The sequence below is a fragment of the Stomoxys calcitrans genome, chromosome 2 (assembly GCF_963082655.1).
Source record: "Stomoxys calcitrans chromosome 2, idStoCalc2.1, whole genome shotgun sequence".
Classification (NCBI taxonomy): Eukaryota; Metazoa; Arthropoda; class Insecta; order Diptera; family Muscidae; genus Stomoxys; species Stomoxys calcitrans.
The window spans coordinates 109,589,543-109,610,793 of record NC_081553.1 but is presented as its reverse complement, the minus strand read 5'-3'; the positions used below and the strand labels follow the sequence as shown (position 1 = coordinate 109,610,793).

General features: G+C 41.4%; 1 protein-coding gene across 9 annotated transcripts in view; it reads left to right on the top strand.

Annotated features, from left to right (window-relative positions):
• The window catches only part of LOC106090651 (endoplasmic reticulum aminopeptidase 2), a 246,542-nt gene that overhangs the window by 161,709 nt on the left and 63,582 nt on the right, over window positions 1-21,251 (top strand). For all 9 annotated transcript variants that reach the window (XM_059362265.1, XM_059362267.1, XM_059362266.1 and 6 more), the window contains one exon: window positions 11,101-11,241. In XM_059362265.1, coding sequence (XP_059218248.1) covers window positions 11,101-11,241 — 141 coding nt within the window. The remainder of the gene's footprint in view (window positions 1-11,100; window positions 11,242-21,251) is intronic.

Here is a 21,251-nt window from a genome sequence, read left to right as displayed (position 1 = left end):
AAACTTCTCTACCAAGTGGTGTCGCTAAACGGCACACCATTCGGACTCGTTATACAAAAAGGAAGCCCCTTATCATTGAGCTTAAACTTTGATCGGACTGCTCCCATTGTTATGAGAGAAGCTTCCCCTGTTCCGTCTGTCCGTCCGTTTGTTGAAATCACGATAGCGGTCGAACACAAAAAGCTAGCAGCTTGAAATTTTGCACAGATTCTTAATATTGATGTAGGTCATTGGGGATTGCAAATCGGCCATATCGGATCAGATTTAGATATAGCTCCCATATAAACCAATCTACCGATTTGAATTCTTGAGCCCCTGGAAGCAATATTTTTCATCCGATTTGGTTGAAATGCTTATGGCGTTTGGTTATAACTTCGAACGACTCTACCAAGTACGAACTAAATCGGTCTATAACCTGATATAGCTCCCATATAAACCGATCTCCCGATTTTACGTCTTGAGCCCTTACAAACCGCAATTTTTGTCCGATTTGAGTGAAATTGAGCATGTAGTGTTCTATTACGACTTCCAACAACTCGACCTTGTACGGTCCACATCGGTCTATAAAGTGGTATAGCCCCCCTATAAACCGATCTCCAGATTTGACCTCGTTGAGCACTTACAAAGCCGCAATTTTTGTCCAATTTGGCTAAAAATGTGCATACGGTGTTTGGTTATGACTTCCAACAACTGTGCCAAGTACGAACCAAATCGGTCTATAACCTGATATGGCTTCCATATAAACCGATCTGCCGATTTGACCTCTTGAGCGCTTACAATCCGCAATTTTTGTCCGATTTGGCTGAAATTGAGAATGTTGTGTTTTATTACGACTTCCCACAACTCGACCTTGTACGGTCCACATCGGTCTATAAAGTGGCATAGCCCCCCTATAAACCGATCTCCCGATTTGACCTCCTTGAGCACTTACAAGCCGTAATTTTTGTCCGATTTGGCAGAAATATTGCATGTGATGTTCCGTTATGACTTCCAACAATTGTGCCAAGTACGGTCCGAATCGGTCTATAATCTCATATAGCTCCCATATAAACCTATCTCCCGATTTGACTTCTTGAGCCCTTACAAGCCGCAATTTTTGTCCGATTTGGCTGAAATTTTGCATATAGTGTTTTGTTATGATTTCCGACAACTCTGCCTCGTACGTACGGTTCAATTGGTCTGTAACCTGATATATCTCTCATATAAACCGATCTTCCACTTTGACTTCTTTAGCCCTTACAAGCCGCAATTTTAGTCTGATTTGGCTGAAATTTTGCCTGCGATGTTTTGTTACGACTTCCAACAACTGTGCCAAATACGGTCTAAATCAGTCTAGAAAAGGATATAGCTCCTATATAAAGTGGTCTCTCGATTATCCTTGTTCGGCTCCTAGAAGCTTTAATTTTTGCTGGTTTGACGGAAGTATGGTATGTAGAATCGGGAGAAAAGTAGAGAGGAGAAACGGAAATGGAAAGAGAGAGAGAAAAAGGAAATGGAAAGACGTGAGTGCGAGCGAATTGAGATGTACAGGAGTCAGAATGAAGTCCGGAAATTCTACCAAAGGATTAAACATCAAACCGATGGATTTGGTGCAGGCACATCCTCCTGCAGAGACAAAGAAGGAAATATAGTAACTGACATGGATAACATGCTGAGGGTATGGCGGCGAAGAGGATAACGCAGAACCAATCCCTGATGATAGAATGTTTACCTCCTAGTCAGAATGAGGTCCATGTAGCAGTGACCCGACTAAAGAACAACAAGGCAGCAGGAGCCGACGGATTACCCGCTGAACTATTTACGACCGGAGGCGACACGCTGATAAGGCGTATGCATCATGCATTTGGAACCTCAGCATACTATGTCCAGTACACAAGAAAGGATACAAGACGGAATGTGCCAACTACAGAGGAATAAGTCTCCTTCCCATCGCATACAAGATACTCTCGAGCGTACTGTGTGAAAGATTAAAACCTAAAGTCTGTGAGATAATTGGACCCTATCCATGTGGCTTTAGACTGGGTAAATCCACCCTAGACCAGATATTCACACTGCGCCAAATCCTGGAAAAGCCCCGAAAAGGACAAATCAACACCTACCATCTCTTTGTTGACTACAAAGTCGCCTTCGATACTTCTTTACGTTCAAAGGTATTTCAAGCCATGTCTGAGTTTGGTATCCATGCAAAATCAATAAGACTCTGCAGGATGACACTTGCTGATACGCGTTCCTCAGTAAGAATAGGAAAGAATCTCTCCGAATCATTTAATACCAAACGAGGTTTCAGACAAGGAGACAGCCTATGGTGTGATCTCTTTAATATCCTGCAGGAGAAGATTTTACGAGATGCAGATGTAAATAGATATGGCACACTAATCACAAGAGAGCACATGCTACTCGCCTATGCCGACGACATCGATATAATAGGACGATCACCTTTGAAAAAATCAAAAGAGAGTCTGTGAAAATGGGTCTGGCAGTAAATGGGGATGAGACGAAATGGATGGTTTCAAATCCCAAAACGCCTTGTTCAACCGAGCAGATATAGAAAATGGAGAAAGTTGGGAACCACAACTTTGAGACAGTCCGTAACTTTATCTACCTCGGCACCGCCGTAACCGAAACGAATGACACCAGTTTTGAGATAAAGCGAAGAATAATACTGGCAAACAGATGCTACTTTGGACTAAGTAAGCAGTTTAGAAACATGGCCACCTCTAGACACACGAAGATTACACTATGTAAGACACTGATATTACCCGTGCTGTTATATGGTTCGGAAGCATGGGTACTGATGAAAGCAGATGAGGCAGTACTTGGAGTATTTGAGAGAAAGATTCTTCGTAATATATATGGACAAGTTTGCGATAATGGAGAATATAGGTGACGTATGAACCACGAGCTGTGTCAGCTGTATGACGACGATAGCATAGTTGCACGCATCAAAATACAACGGCTGTGTCGTTGGCAGGGTCATGTTGTCAGAATGGATGAAGAAGCTCCAGCAAAGAAGTCTTTTGAAGGCAAACCGGGAAGACCAAGAGCCCGATGGAAAGATCAAGTGGTGGGAGACACCTCGAAACTTGGTGTCAGAGATTTTAGAATTGGCGCAGAAGAACGCTATTCTACGTTCGGCTAGTGGAACAAATATTCTGTCATAGCCAATTAAAGTAAAGTAAAGTAATGGTATGTAGAATAAATTTATGCCCTTCAACTAAATTTATTTTTATAAATTTTTTGCAGAATTTGTTGGGTTTCCAAGATTCGGCCCGGCCGAACTTAGCACGCTTTTACTTGTTATACCTTACACCATAGAGGGTATTTTAACCTGGTGCATTTTAATGTAACACCCATAAGGAAGAGAGAAACCCATATTAATAAGTATACCGATCGACTCAGATTTACTCTCTGATTCGATTCCCTCTGTTTGTTCGTCCGTCTGTCGGTCCGTACGTCTGTCTGTCCGTCCATTCGTCTGTTTGTCTATTTTAATTTGTGTACAGATCGCAGTTTTCGTTCAATTATCTTTAAATTTGGTCCAGGCATCTTTTTTCGACCTAGATGAAGTCTATTGAAATTAGAAGAATTGGGTTTAGATTTGAATATAGCTCCCGTATATGTTCGTCCGGTTTGGAATAATATTGCAGTAATACGTACGGATTTTGGTCAAATTTTAATTTCGACGACTTAGCCTGCAGATCCAATGTGGTGCAGGATATCGAAATGTCGGATTTGCCCGACTTTAGATCGTCTTTACTTGTTGCATATTAAATATATAAAATATTTTATGTGGGTCTTATTCAGCCCAAATTAGGAGTAGTATTTCATTATTTCGCTATGAACTATTTATAGACCCATGTGTTTAACGCTTAAAAATAAAGTCCTTTCTATTTCGAAATGTATGAATTCCGGCCATTCAGCCGGAAAGCTTAAGCTTAAGATAATATATTGTATACTTAACTACATAGTATACTAGCCCTATACAACTGCGCGTTTATCAAAAATGACCTTCAGTCATATTTACCGCCAAATTTTCATCGCACAATAATTCATGCGGCTGATATTGTTCACCTGCTGTTTGGTGAACAAACATACATTTCGATGTTGAATAACTCAACTGGATATGAAAACACTGAGTTATTGGCTATAGGATCCGGATAGGTGTATTAAAAAGGTTTATTTTTATTGTTCGTCATGTGCGATTTGGTGGTGTTGGTTGGTTGGTTGGTTAGCTGGTCCATTGTTACAGGTGCATGCATACACACCATAAATATTTAATTAGATTTTCTCTCTCTCTCTAACCCTCGCTTCCCTTCTCTCTCACTCTGATGTTGACTTTATGACGTTGTTGCTGTAATTGTTATGCCAATAGTGAAGCCAACAAAGGGTGGAGTTTTAAGAGAGACGAAAATTTAAGTTACTTTTTTTTCTGTCAGCCAACAAAAAGGGGATATCCCCTATGAATGCAGTGCATTGCGTTGGCGAGAGGAAATTAGGAATTGGAGGGGGGAAAAGGATGTAGTGCTTATTGAAATTTGTCTTTCAATAAGCACTACATCGACTTGATTAGCCGGAAGTCGATTCCACATACGAACGGTTCGGGCGAAATAAGAACTCTCTCTATAATGCGTTGTGCGGTCTGCTGGCCAATCAATTACAAACGGGTGTGAGTTCCTGGAATGTCTAGTATCCCTGACATACATCCTTACATCAGGAATAAGAAGACGAATATCAGACGAACACACACCATGAAAGTACCGATAGAACAGCGCCAAACAACCCACATTGCGTCGATGATGAAGGGAGGCAAAAGAGTTGGATACCCCATTGTCCCCAATCAACGCCATCGCTCTCCTCTGTACACGGTCCAGTAGCTCCAGGAATGATTTTAAAGCTCCAGCCCATACATATGAGTTGTACTCCATTTTCGGCCGTATGAAAGTGGTGTAGATGTTAAGAAAATCAGACAGAGGGCAGTAATTCTTACACCGTTTAAGGAAGCCTAAATACTTGAATATTTCTTTCGACACTTCGAGTACATGTTAAGCCCAAGGGACATCACTTTGTATTTTCATGCCCAGAACATCAAGAGCTTCTGATTGCTCAACATCTACACCGTTGATAGACAAAGATGATCGTAATGGGTCAGCAAATCGTTTGTATGACAACAAACAGAACTGAGTCTTCCGTGCATTAAAATCAACTCGATTCATTGGACCCCACTCAGAAATGGCCAGCAAATCCAGGCAGAGTGTATCGTCCTTAACCCGCCTCTTGTCCTCAATCTCTCGAAGACTTGGCCTATGGTCGAATGAGTACGAATGACAGTGATTACAGTCATCCGCAAATGAGTAGATCGGATTCAATGTCTGACCCAACAGATCGTTGATTAAAATTAGAAAAAGAGAAGGAGAAAGAACAGAGCCCTGGGGTACACCTGCGGTCAATTTGTGCTCATTGGATGAGAACCCATCTATAACGACTCGAATAGTGTGATCTCTGAGAAAGCAAGACTTTACTTTAGTCGGCCATTATAGAATATTTGAGCTAAGTTCAGCTAGAGGAACAAGAAGCGACTCGATCTTCTGCGCTCCTTTTACAATCGCTGACACCCAGTTTCGAGATGGCTTTCTTCACTTGGTCACTCCATCGCAGCTTTGGTTTTTCCCTTTTGCGTGATCTATTATGGTCTAATTCAAGGGGCTTCTTTGTTGGAACTTCTTCATTAATTCTGATAGCATGACCTTGCCAACGCAAACATTGTATTTTGATGCGTTTACCTATGATACCGTTGTCATACAACTCATGATTCATACGATGCCTATATTCTCCATTAACGCAAACTGGTCCCTAAATTTTATGAAGGATCTTTCTCTCAAACACTTCACACGTATACATACCTCAGAGCCATACAACAGCGCGGGAGGTGTCAGTGTCTTGTATAGTGTCATTTTCATCTGTCGAGAGGTGACTTTTCTCCTCATCCAAAGTAGCATCTGTTAGCCAATATTATCCTTCGTTTTATTTAAAAAGCTGGTGTCCTTTGTTTCGTTCACACCGGTGCCGAGGTAGATAAAGTTTCTGACGATTTTCTTTATCTGCTCGGGTGTAAAGGACTTTGTGAGAGTTGATACCATTCACTTTGACTTATCTCCATATGGCGCTAACCCACTTTGGTTGATTCTCTCCTGATACTTTCAAAGGCTGCAATTGCTTCTACCGGTGACCGACCCATAATATCGATGTCATCGGCATAGGCGAGTAGCATATGTTCTCTAGTGAGCATTACTCCGTGCGCCGAGTCCGAACGGCGAGCCGCAGTGCGACACCTCTTTGGAGGGAAGTTTTACATGGCATAGTACCTCACAAATATCGCCAGCATTAGGAGGGGAAAACCACCGCTGAAAATTTTTTCGAATGGTCTCGCCAGGATTCGAACCCAGGCGTTCAGCGTCATAAGAGGACATGCTAACCTCTGCGCTTCGGTGGCCTCCACACCTGCAAAAATGCAATTTTGGCCATGCATATTTCATTAAGCACCTGGGCAAACTTTTCACATATCATTGAGTGCTGTCTGATTCAAGTTTAAGCTCAAGTTTGACCTGCACTTCGTATAATCTTCTTAAGCAGGATATTAAAGATATCACACAATAGGCTGTCTCTCTGTTTAAAACCTTGCTTGATATGGAACCGTTCGAAGAGGTTCCTTTCTATTTTAAGTAAGAAACGTGTATCGGTCAGCGTCATCCAGCATAGTCATATTAGTTATGCAGGGATACCAAACTCGGTCATGACTGGAAATGACCTTAGAACGTATAACGCTGTCAAAGGCGGCTTTGTAGTCAAGGAAAAGATGGTGGGAGTTGATTTGACCTTCTCGGGTCTTTTTCTGCATTTGACGCAGTGTAAATATCTGGCCCACCAGAGAGGTGTAGCACTGCGGCACGCAGTTCAAAGTCGACTATAAAAAGAGCTTAAAACTTGAATCGGACAACACTACTTGATATGTAAGATGTTGGTGCCTGTTTCTTAATGGAATATAGGATACATACCAGGTTTAATACCCCAATTATTTTGTTGTCTTTAGATTCTAATCTTTCGCACAGTATGCTTGAGGTTATCTTTTATGTGATGGGGAGTAGACTTATTCCTCTGTAGTTGGCACATTCCGACTTGTCTCCTTTTTTGTGTACAGGACATAGTGTGCTGAGGTTCCAATCATCGAGTATGCGTTCTTCTTGTCAGATTGTGCCGACGAGCTGATGCATTTTCCATATAAGCGTGTCGTCTTCGGTCTTAAGTTCAGGCGGCAACCCATCGGCTCCTGCTGCTTTTTGTATTTTCAACTGGATTATTGCTACGTGGACCTCGTACTGGCTAGTGGGTACACATTCTATACCATCATCGGAGATTGGTTCTGCGGTATACTCAAGGCCACCATCATCGGGTACCAGCAGCTGGGAAAATGTGTTCAACCGGTAACCCATCGGCTCCTGCTGCATTTTTGCTATTCAACCGGATTACTGCTACGTGGACCTCGTACTGGCTAGGGGTTACAAATTCTATACCATCATCGGAGATTGGTTCTGCGGTATACTCAAGGCCACCATCATCGGATACCAGCAGCTGGGAAAATGTGTTTGTTCCAAATCCTCAGCGCCTGTTTATAGATTTCCTTCTTTGTCTCTGTAGGAGGATGTGCCTATACCAAATCCATCGGTTTGATGTTTAATTCTTTGATAGAATTTTCGGACTTTATGCTGGCTCCTGAACATCTTGATTCGCTTACACTCACGTCATTCCATTTTGTTCTTCTTCTTGCGGAAGAGATGTTACTCCTCTTTTCATTTCTCCCGATACCAATACTTCGCTTGGCGCTTTGCCTCTGAGCGTAAAGTTGACCTGTATGCCCGCATTCTTGGCTCAGTAATTTTTTAGCACTCCTGGTTGTACCATGGGTTCTTTGTGGGAAGGCTTTTGATACCCAAGTACGGATGTTGGAGGCCACCACAGCGCAGAGGTTTAAATCCTGGTGAGAACGTACAAAATTTTCAGCAGTAATTGTCCCCTCCTTATGGTGGCGACATTTGTAAGGTATCATGCCATGTAAAAACTTTTCCCCAAAGTGGTGTCGCACTGCGGCACGCCACTCGGACTCGGCCATAAAAAGGAGGCCTTTGATCTTTAAGCTTAAAAATGAATCATTGCCCCCAATCCTTAAAGGAATGTTCATGGCCAAATTCGCGTTTTACATTTGCAAGTACGGATGTTGCGGCTCTTTCCATGGAGAGGGCAATGGTTTGCCATTGCGCCGCTATATCTTCGGGACAAGGAGTACTTTCTTCAACAATTGGGTCAGGCGAGTGTAGTATGCCGATGCCGTCTGTTCCAATTGCTAGCTTTAAGGGAAGTTTCTTCGGGTAGGCAAAATGTTCCAATTGTAGGGCCAAAGATATTTTCCTTTCCTATTTTCTCATTATAATCTCCCAGAAGGATTTTAATATCGTGGACTGGACAGATGTCATATTCTCTTTCTAGACACTCGTAGGAAATAGGCTTGGTCTGAGAGTCTTTGTTTTCCATAGGGGCATGGGCACAAATAAGGCTGATGTTAAAAATTTGGCCCTTATGTGATTGTGGCTAGCTCTTATTCTCCGACAAAGTGTGTCAGCCTCCGACTAAGCATAAGTTCACTGCCAAATTCATGCCTTGTTTCATGGCAGCTATAATATAAGTCGCCAACCATCGGTATTGCAGTGCAGCCTTTTCCTAGCAATGGAACTCGCGATAATGTCTGCCCTGAACTTCTCCAATACATCATCCAGTGCGTATGGTGCACCTTCTCTTTAAAGAGTTCGGACATTCCATGAGCAGATACTCAAGTCATAGTCCTTCAAAACGTTTGCGGGGCCGTCAACATAGGCGGGATCCAATTTTAATTTACTTCGTTTTTTCAAAATAATTTCGTGAAATTTTCCTGGTTATGGGTTCCTAACCCGACACCCCAGCCTATCTTGCTATCGTTTTATGCGTGAGGTTGGGTTGGTTAGGTTAAAGGGTTGCCAACCAATGGTGAGTTCACTCAAAGGCCAGTTTGGCCCATTGTGGTACCCCAGAGAGAGAGAAAGGGAAGAGAAAGAAGATGTGAGACCTCAGACTATAAGTTATACACGAATAAAAGGAAGACAGAAGGAATGGAGAACCCGAGCAGGGGGTGAAGAAAACGCCCGTCCCCATGCAAGCACAGATCCAAATACGTCGGAGCCTGTGGCACCCCCCGTCGGAACTATCCTGTCCCCTCAATAAACCTCAGGCGACATACCAGAGGTACGTTCTCCCAGATCACAGAAGAAACGGCTTGCCAGAAAGGAGAGCCTACGTCTTTGCAGACCCGGACAGGAACACAGCAAGTGCTCGATAGTCTCCTCCTCATCCTCTTCGAGGCAACTCCTACAGAAGCCACGTAAGAACCATGCTGTCCCCTCAACAAACCTCAGGAGACATACCAGAGGTACGTTCGCAAGTTCACCCAGATCACAAAAGAAACGGCTTCCCAGAAAGGAGAGCATACGTCTTTTCAGACCCTGACAGGAACACAGCAAGTGCTCGATAGTCTCCTCCTCATCCTCTTCGAGGCAACTCCTACAGAAGTCATTGTGTGGTATCCCTATGCGACCAATGGCACAGTGGCCGGTTATGATCCCTGTTAAGGTATTCATCGACCACTTAACGAACGCCAAAAACTATGTCATCCTGCTCCGGTCGATGACCGGCCATAGCGCCTTTGCAGTCCGGCAATCATCCATCGCCACCGATGCCGCCCTGAGGAGATGGCCACCTCTACTGTGTTCAAAAGCTCGCAAATCGTTTGCCCGGCGCAGACGAACCCCTCCTGGCGCACTCCTCCCCCTCTTTAATTCCCTGGAAGCCCCTCTTGCCCAGATACCCATGTCAGCGTCACAGCGACTCCAAACAATCCGCCAAGCATCTCGATCTCACCATCCTCGACCCTAAGTCCTTGAAGGCCACCATACTGTCCGCATAAATTCTGAGTTTCGAGGGCGGTAAGTCTCTTACCAGAAATTCTCTTGCGGCCACTGCAGTGGCACAGACCTCTGCCTGAAAGACTGTACACTCGTCCGGCAGTCTCAAAGACATACTGATATTTTGTTTTGATAAGTTTAGCTATATCCTTGTCACACAGCTCATATAGCATGTGGTTCATACGACGCCTATATTCTCTATTAACGCAGACTGGTTCAGATATTTTACGAATGATTTTTTCTCTCAAACACTCCAAGTACTGCATCACCTGCCTTCGCAAGTACCCATGGCCGCATATGGCGTCCTGGGATAGAATCTTGGCGAGTACAAGAGGGTTAGGAGGTTATCCCCTGCTAATGGTGGCGGCATTTGTGAGGTTCTATGACATGTAAAAGTTTCTCCCCAGCGAGTCTCTGGACCTTCTCGAACTCCCTCGCACGCGTCCTCTTCCCTAAGGCATTTGTCCATACCAGTGCTCCATAGGCCAGTACTGGTCTCATGATGGCCGTATACATCCAATACATCATCTTGGGAGTCACCCCTACGCGTGAGCTCGTGGCACATTTTATTTCACTACCTTTAACGGATGTTAAAAATAGCTAACCAGGTGACACTTCGGAAAGGTTTGTGTCCATAATTAAGATGTAGGAAGACCAAGATCAGCATGGTATCAGAACCATTGCTTGGTTTCTAATAAACATTTAAGTTAAAAAATTAAAAAGTTGGTTTATTCCGCACTATGCATATCCACCAACAAAGAGGTATTTCCCATCCAACTATTGCATGGGAAAGTTGTAGATTATTGTCTAATTGTTTTCGTTTTTACCCACTGTGCATCGTAGCTGCCTCTCTTAGAGAAGAAAGGCAATTATTCATTACAATAATGCTAGAAGTTCTTAAGGAAAGCAGTACACCAACAGTTGATTTAGAAATATTTCTCCTTCCTCTCCCTAAAGTTCTACCACTCTAAAAACAACACCCTTTATATATACTATATTCTCAGGAGATATTGTTGTTCATTGTTGTTATTATTCTTCATTTGTGGTTTTATTGCAGGTGGCGAATCCAGCGGCGGCCGACAAACACGCAATGGCGTTGCTGTTTGCTCACAAAAACGTGCCCTCCTAGTGGCCGGCGTGGTATTGGGCTCCCTGCTGCTGACGGCTTTAATAATTGCCTATGCTGGACCATCGACGGGTAAGAGATTTTTTTTTTTCAATTTCAACTAAACTTTTGGCTCTATTCGAAACAACACCTACACTTGTACAATCAAAAACTCATCCACACACACACACCCACACACTCTAATATAACCAATTCGAACTAATTCCTACACATAGTATTCAAATATCCCACTCATTCTCTATGGAACATCCGGTGTACATTGTTTTCCGTTTCCTTCTTTATTTGGTTTGCTGTTTTCATTATTCTAACATTTGTTGGTTTTGTTTACGTTCCTCTGTTGTTGTTGTTGTTTTTGCTTTATTTCATTTTCTCTCATATTTACATAGACCTTTATTTGCCTGGGCAAATAAAGCAGCCATCGTCGTTTGTAAATTCACATAAATTTTTGTTATTAAAAAAACAAACAACAATCTGGTCATATAAAATAATAAAAACAACCAATTGTGGTTGATGTCATTCATTTGCCTTGCAATCGGTTGCCCAACCACAGAGAGTTAAGGAAACCAAACCTCGAAACCTTGATGAAGGGTATTGAATGACAAATTAGCTTAATTGGTATACAACTCAAGGGTGTAAAGCGAGGGCAAGCATCATAAAATTTTGTTTAGTTGTATTAGAACACAACGATTTTTTTTATTGGGATTGATTTAAGAGATTGATGATGGTCTGCAATAAGACTCACTGTAATAAAGTCCATTGTGATTATGTAGAAAAATAAATTAAAAATTCTTTCAGCAACACCCATCTAATCGTCTTTGAAGACAGTTGACATTGATCAATTTACACCATTTCCCAATAGTCATAAGAGAAAAGTGTAGGACATATTTAGATAGTCGCTATACGGACTTTCACCACATTTCAACGGTAGTACCTATATTAAAATGCGGGGCAGAGCCCCGGCAGAGTTCTTGCGCCTTCTTTAACTCTCTAATATGTTTTTAGGGTGATGACACCTTGCCCTGAATGCGGGTATCGAATTTGTGCCATTGTAGCCTATGACACTGAACGCGTTCGAATCCTGGCGAGAACATCGGACAAAGCGGTGTTTATCGCTTCTTAATGTAGGCGACATTTGCGAAATAGAATGCCATACATGGTCATTTAAAAAATTTTCCCAAAAAGGTGTCGCACTGTGGGACGACCTTCGGACTCGCCTTTAAAAAAAAAGATCCCTTATCATTGAGTTTAAACTTGAATCGGAAAGCACTCATTGATGGGTGAGAATTTTCCCCTTCTCGGTTCCTTAGGGTAATGTTCTCATTAGGGGAGGGATGGCGCCTCAGACATTTTGACCCAAATATGGATATAAATTTTATTCTTTATTCTCAATGGGAATGATCTAGCCGAACCGGGCCCGATCCGCTGCGCCTTATTTAACTCGCCTAAGACCCTGAACGCGTTCGAATCCTGGCGAGCACATTGGACAAAGCGGTGTTTATCCCCTCTTAATGTTGGTGCTTTAGGGCGTACCCCAAACACTTGGGTCCAAAATTGGATATCAAATTCGTTTTCAACTCTCAAATACCTTTCATTTGAGTCCCATATTATCATAATGGGTCAAATAAACCATTTGATGTATCTTTAGGAGAAAAAGCGCCACCTAGACTTGAATGCAAATTTTAATCTCATATTTGTAATCTACTCTCTAATACCTTACATTTGAGTTCCATATAGCCATGGTCGGCTAATATGCCCATTTGGGGGTGGGCGACCTCCCATTACTTGGACCTATTGTTTTATGCCACATTTGTAATCTACTGCCTAATACTTTTCATTTGAGTCCCATATTGACAAGAACTTCGAATATATCTGTTTAGAGGAGTTTTGGGGTTTGGGGGGGGAGGAGCTTGGACCCAAATCTTAATACCATATTCGTTTTCTGGTCTGTAATACCTTTCATTTGATACCCTTATTGTGCCCTTCGGACCACTTTTGGATATGGGTGGCGTTTTTGGGGTTAGGGGGAGGGTCCGCCTCCGCCCGATATCTAAAACTAATATAGCCTATGTTTCCTTTCAGACAAACGTGCACAATCTATGGAAATTTTAAGAAAATCGGTTCATCCAGATAACATATAGTCATAATGGGTCTAATGGCGTTTTTTAGGGTTGATGTGACCCCCTATACTTCGATCTGATTTTTTATGCCAGATTCGAAATTTACTCCCGAATAACTTTCGTTTGAGTCCCATATTGAAATGAACGTCCAATATGTCTTTTTGGGGGAGTTTTGGGGTTGGGCGGCCAGATGGGTACTCAGACCCAAATTTTAATACCATATTCGTATTCTGCTCTCCAAAGCCTTTCATTGGATACCTATATTGTCCTGATCGGTCCGCTTTTGATTTTGGATTGTGTTTTTGCCGTAAGGGGGAGGGTCCGTCCCCCTTCCGATACCGAAAAATTATATAGCCTATGTTTCCTTCCAGACCAACCTACACAATAGGCGAAAACTTCAAGAAAATCAGTTCTGTCGTTTTTCAGTCTATACGGAACAAACAAACCGAGTCCCATATATCCTTGATTGGCTAATGTGCCCATTTTGAGCGTTATTGTGGGGATGGGGTGACCCCCTATACTTTGACATGAATTTGTATGCCAGATTTGTCATCTACTCAAGCATATATTTCATTTGATACCCATATTGTCCCGATCGGTCCACTTCAGATTTTGGTTGGTGTTTTTGGGGTAGCAGTGGAGGGTCCGCCCACTTCCGTTATCAATAAATTATAAAGCCTATTCCTACTTCATGACCATATTCGTAATCTACTCCCGAATACCTTTCATTTGAGTCCCATATTGTTATGATCGTCAAATAAACCTATTTTAAGGGTTTTGGGGCTGGGGCGGTCCCCAGGTACTGGGACCCAACTTTTTCGTACTCTTCGTACTCTACTCTTGAATACCTTTCATTTTAATCCCATATTGTCCCGATCGGTCCACTTTTATTTATGGGTAGTACTTTTAGGGTAAGGGGGAGGGTCCGCCCCCTCCCGATATCAAAAAATTATATAGCCAATGTTTTCTTCAGAACAAACAAACAAACCGACAAACAAACACAAATTGAATTTTATATATAAGATTTAATTTAATATTGGTAGTAGAATTAGAGAGAAGGTTTTAGAAGTGAAAATATGTTCAAAAAATCTAACGGTGAACTCCTTCTCTGACTATCGCTGTATTAGGTTTAGCCCGTCTAGCGCCGAATCCGATAAGCTTCCGTAATAAATTAAAAACCAACTGGATTATTTTCGGAAAACTACTCAGAAGAGGACTTGGGCAAGATACTATTGATTGTACAAACATGGAAGACATTGACGACAATGTGAAAAGGATCTTCTTTTGTCCATGGGGCATAACAGGGGCTACCTTCTGACATATCAATGAGTGCAGTTCGATTCACGTCTAAGCTCAATGATAAGGGGCCTCCTTTTTTTATAGCTGAGTCCGAACGGTGTGGCGCAGAGCGACACCTCCTTGAACCCAGGCAGAAAGCCTGGGTTCGAATCCTTGCAAGAACCTCAGACCAAGTTTTCAGCGGCGGTTATCCCCTCCTAATTCTGGCGACATTTGTGAGATACTTTGCCCGAAGAGAGGTGTCGACATTTCAACTCGGCTATAAAATGTAGGCCCCTTATCGTTGAGGTTAAACTTGAATCGGACAGCACTCATTGAAATTTGAGAAGTTTGACTCTGTTCCTAAATGGAATGTTCATGGACAAATTTGCAATTTATTTGGTTATAGACCGATTTGGACCGTACTTGGCACAGTTGTTAAAAGTCATAACAGAACACTATATGCATATTTTCAGCCAAATCCGATAAAAATCGTGGCTTGTTAGGGCTCAAGAAGTCAAATCGGGAGATCAGTTTATATGGGAGCTATATCATGTTCTTGACCGATTTGGCACAATTATTGAGAGTCATAATGGAACACTGTGTGCAAAATTGCAGCCAAATCGGACAAAAATTTTAGCTTCCAGGGGTTGAAGAATTCAAATCGGGAGATTGGTTTATATGGGAGCTATATCAGGTTATAGATCGATTGGCACCGTACTTAACACAGTTGTTGGAAGTTATAACAGAACACTATGTGCAAAATTTCCGCCAAATCAGACAAATATTATGGCTTCCATAGGCTAAAGAAGTCAAATCCGGAGATCGGTTTATATGGGAGCTATATCAAGTTATAGACCGATTTGGACCGTACTTAGCACAGTTGTTGAAAGTCATAACAAAACACTACATGCTCAATTTCAGCCAAATCCGACAAAAATTGCTGCTTCCAAGGGCTCAAGAAATCATATCGGGATATCGGTTTTTATGGGAGCTTTATCAAGATATAGACCGATTTGGATGGTACTTGGCACAGTTTTTGGAAGCCATGACAGAACACTACATGCTCAATTTCAGCCAAATCCGACAAAAATTGCTGCTTCCAAGGGATCAAGAAGTCATATCGGGATATCGGTTTATTTGGGAGCTTTATCAAGTTATAGACCGATTTGGATCGTATTTGGCACAGTTTTTGGAAGCCATAACAGAACACTGCATGGAAAATTTCAGTCAAAATGAACAAACATTGAAGCTTCCAGGGAGTCGAGAGGTCAAAACGGGAGATTGGTTTATATAGGAGCTATATCTGAACCGATATGGCCCATTTGCAATCCCCAATGGCCTTCATCAATATTAAGCATCTGTGGAAAATTTCAAGCGGCTAACATTACGCGTTCGACTTCTATTGTGATTTCGACAGACGGACAGACAGACGGACGGACAGACGGACGGACAGACGGACATGGCTAGATCAAATCAGAACGTCGAGACGATCAAGAATATATATACTTTATGGGGTCTTAGACGAATATTTCAAGGTGTTACAAACGGAATGACTAGTTTAGTATGCCCCTATCCTATGGCGGTGGGTATAAAAATTGAGATATTGAAGCAAGTTTTTTCAATAAAGACTAATCAAAAAAAAAATACTCTTTTTGACCAAAAAATGCAAAAATACACTTTTTCACATTTTTTCACTTCTAAACTGCATGAATTTTAACTGAATAATCAAACTGGGACACTTGTCGTTGTAAATTTTGTCACGAATCCAAATCATGCATAACAAGTAAAAAGGCGTTAAGTTCGGCCGGGCCGGTTATATATGTAAACCACGTTTCGTTAAAATCCGGTGAAAAATTTATACCTTATGCCCCATAGCAGCTATTTAGACATTTGATCCGATTTAGACCAAATACATATAAATACAAGTCATTGTTCAGTTGCGCATTTTATGAGGCCAAGACTTTAAATCGAGATATCGGTCTATATGACAGCTATATCCAAATCTGGACCGATTTGGGCAAGTTTCAAAAAAATTTCGAAGAGCCTAACACAACTCACTGTCCCAAATTTCGGCGAAATCGGACAATAAATGTGCCTTTTACGGCCCCAAAACCTTAAATCTAGAGATTAGTCTATGTGGCAGCTATATCAAAATCTGAACCGATCTGAGCCAAATTGAAGAAGGATATCAAAGGGCCCAACACAACAAACTGTACCAAATTTGAGCGACATCGGACAATAAATGCGCCTTTTATGGCCCCAAACCATAAATCGAGAGATCGGTCTATATGGCAGCTATATCCAAATCTGGACTGATCTGTGCCATATCGCAGAAGTTTGTCGAGGGGCTTAACCTAACTCACTGTCCCAAATTTCGGCGACATCGGACATAAAATGTGTCTTTTTTGGCCGATCGAGGGATCGGTCTATATGGCAGCTATATTTAAATCTGATCTGATCAAGGCCAAATCAAATTAACGAGGGATGTCGACTGACTTAAGACAATTCACTGTCCAAAATTTCATCAAAATCGGATAATAAATGTGACTTTTATTGGCCTAAGACCCTAAATCGGTGGATCGGTCAATATGGCAGCTATATCCAAATCTGAACCGATCTGGGTCAAACTAAGAAAGATGTCGAACGGCCTAAGACAAATCACTGTCCCTAATTTCAGCAAAATCGGATAATAAATGCGCCTTTTATGGGCGCAAGACCCAAAATCGAGAGATCGGTCTATATGGCAGCTATATCCAAATCTGGACCGATCTGAGCCAAATCAAATTAACGAGGGATGTCGACTAACTTAAGACAATTCACTGTCCAAAATTTCATCCAAATCGGATAATAAATGTGACTTTTATGAGCCTAAGACCCTAAATCGGTGGATCGGTCAATATGGCAGCTATATCCAAATCTGAACCGATCTGGGTCAAACTTAGAAAGATGTCGAACGGCCTAAGACAACCCACTGTCCCAAATTTTAGCAAAATCGGATAATAAATGTGGTTTTTATGGGCCTAAGACCCTAAATCGGCGGATCGGTCTATATGGGGGCTATATCAAGATATAGTCCGATATAGCCCATCTTTGAACTTAACGTGCTTATGGAAAAAAACAGAATCTGTGCAAAATTTCAGCTCAATATCTCTATTTTTAAAGACTGTAGCGTGATTTCAACAGACAGACGGACGGACATGTCTAGATCGTCTTAGATTCTTACGCTGGTCAAGAATATATATACTTTATAGTGTCGGAAATGGATATTTCGATGTGTTGCAAACGGAATGACAAAATGAATATACCCCCATCCTTCGGTGGTGGGTATAAAAATGAAATTCGAACCTCAAACGCCTTCAAAAATTGCAAAATACGAAGCAAATCTTGGCCAAAATTGCGCAAAACAAATTAAAGTCGAATATCTCCAAAACCAGTGGAGATATTGAGGACCTTAAGCGGACTTTTTTATAGGGGTTTTCAAGAACTATACAGAAAAAAAATTGAAAATCAGATCATAAAAGAAAATTTGGCAGTCCGAACAATTTTTCGAAATACCGAGATAATCAACTTAAGAGGCCTGCCAAAAGGCGCCCAGACCCTTGTTAACATCTCAGCTCTAACCATTTCGAATTTCAAAGATATATCTCTACCCGTTCTCACACGGCATATTTTTACATAGTTTTTTCGGTTTTCTCCCACTGTGCGTCTTAGCGTTTCCTATGCCATAGCCCGGTTTTTGCGACTAGCAGAAACCGGCACTTAGGTGAGGACACGATACCAGACATGAACCAACTAAGGGGCTTCGTATGGGAAACAATTGGGGGCTTTGTAAGTAGCATGCAATTCCTGACTTAGATTTTCGTTTCGAGTTTACTTTTTAGTATTTAGAGCGCCCCACAAGCAGCTTACTCGTGTGGGTGCATGTCCTTGGTGGCATGGGGCGGATTAGTATCCGCACCCTCTTCTAAGTCTATCCTAACCCTAAGGGAGAATGTAGCACTGCTGGGCGAGACCTCACATAAGTCCTCAGCAGTATTTGCTGGAGAATGCAATCGGTTCTTTGATATCTTAACTGAATAAAAATGTTTCTACAAGTAGATTTATTCTACACCAGTTTTGTTTAAACTGTTACCCTAATACCCCTATGCCAAAGGGCTCTGAAAATATATTCCTTCAAATTGTATGGCCTTCAAATGAATAACAAATGCAATGTTTAATTTATACAATGCAACCTTAACATACGAGTTGGGTGTCCTTCTTCTCATTTACATATGTGGTTTGTTACAGTCTTTAATTCCATTAGAGAAACATCCTGTTGTCAATGGGATCAAGGAAGTGATTCGTTCATATTTGCCTTTCATTACAATTCCCAGTAATTTGTAGACTAATTGAATCTCCTTCTGCTGGATGTTTGTTTGCTCTTTGCATGCACACACGACTATATGGGGTGAGATATATGTTTGCATTTTCTGTTTGCGGTTTTCGCATAGAAAAACACAAACACTCTCAGTTCTCGCGCAGATGGAACTACCATAAAAATAAAACATCAGCAACAATGACAGGACAGAACATAAATGCATTAATAATTGATTAAACGAATGAATGCATCATGCATCCATCCTGTATCCTGTGAGTATGCCTCAAACCAAGACTCAGTCCTCCTTGGTTCTGCTAATGTGATTTGTTGTACGAGTGTTTGCTTTGTCCAACAATACCAATAAAAGTCATTTCTTTGATGTCGACCTTATGGGGTCCATTATATTGCAGTCCTTCTTCAAACTGTATGCATGGGGTGGCATGTGCATAGAATGAATGTGGTAAAGTGCCCACGGAAATTTAGTTAAAAATTTAATGGGCTTTTGCTAAGCTTTGCAATTTTCCATAACGCATATCTTTGTTTTAGCCTTAATAAGCATTTATTAGATAATTGAAAAAAAAAAACTTATGCCAGTCTTCGAAAAGAATGAGGGCCACTCCACAACATAATTTGCATATACGCATTTTACATTCTTCCGCATAGTGGTTACCATTCAAAAACTTCTAGAAATAATTCTGCCTAAGGCGCATGTAAAGATATTTTCCTTTAAGTGGGCCTGACTGTGGGTCCCTTGGATCACAAGAATTTTGAAGATAATTTTTTTTCGTTAAAAACCAGAACTGCATCATAGTATGAGGGTTTATTATTGTATATTTTTGATCTCCTTGGCCTTACCTCTTTTATCAACCCAATCTGAACCATACCGATTAAGGATGTCGAGGGCCTAAAACAACTTGTTGTACTAAATTTCGTCGATATCGGGTAATAATTGCGCTTTTTATACGCTCCGCCATTGGATGAGGTTTTACTAATGGGGACTTTACATGGTACATCATGATGTATGTATGATGTACTTATTCTTTCACTTAAACTATATAAGTAAAAATATAGGTGTATGCGTCACATGGCCATCAGTCATGTCTGAAAATCCAAATCATTTGATTTTCCGATGATTAGCGTCTATCGATTACCATTTACACTTAAATGTGCAATCATTACATGACAGATATTGAAAAACGTGCTGTGTCCAAAATAAAGTCAACAAAAAAGAAGAAAAGTATGGAAAATAAAATAAATAAAATAAAAGAAAAATCCAATGTACCGTTTTTGACAAAAGCTGTAATCAACACGTACACACGATGAGTATGATCATGATGTGCCGTATAAATGGCCTATAACTTCGTCATTCGGTTTATCAAAATAATGGTCTTAGACCCCATAAAGTATATACATTCTTGATCATCATGACATTTTAAGTCAATATAGCCAGGCCCATCCGTCTGTCTGTCTGTGGAAAGCCTGCTTACTTTCGAAGGTGTAAAGCTAGGAGCTTGAAATTTTGCACAAATACTTTTTATTAGTGTAGGTCGGTTTGGATAGTAAATGAGCCATATCGATCAATATTTTGATATAGCTGCTGTATAAACCCATCTTGACTTCATGAGCCTCTAGAGAGCGAAATTTTAATCTGAAATTTTTTACTACGACGTTTTTTATGACCATCAATAAATGTGCCAAGTATAGTCGCAAGTGGTCTAAAACCCGACATAGCTCTCTTATTAATCGATCTCCCGATTTTGCCTTTTGAGCCTATAGAGGGCGCAGTTCTTATCCGATTATGCTGAAATTTTGCATAATGACTTCTCCTATGACCTCCAACATACATGTCAAGTATGGTTTTAATTGCATTAACCCTCATATAGCTCCCATATAAATCCCATATGATCCACTAGAGGGTCCAATTCTAACCCGAACTTCGCCTATGATCTTCAATCGCATTAAAACCTGATATAGCTCCCACATAAACCGATCTCCCAAACCGATCTTGTACAATGACATCTGCTATGATCTGCAACATCCAAGCTAAATATGGCCCGAATCGGTCAATAACTCTGGTGGCATTGCAACTCTTATTCATTATCCTTCGTTTGCCTATAAGAGATACGGGGGAAAGAACTTGACAAATGCGATCCATGGTTTCCACCATGTATATAATATACTAGCTGAACAGGGCCCGCTCCGCTGCGCCTTCTTTAACTCTCTAATATCTATTAGTGTTACTGTAGCCTATGCCCGCCTATGACGCTGAAGGCCTGCGTTCCCTGCCAAGGGCCTCTTAGCAGGAATTTTTGAGCACTAACCAGTAA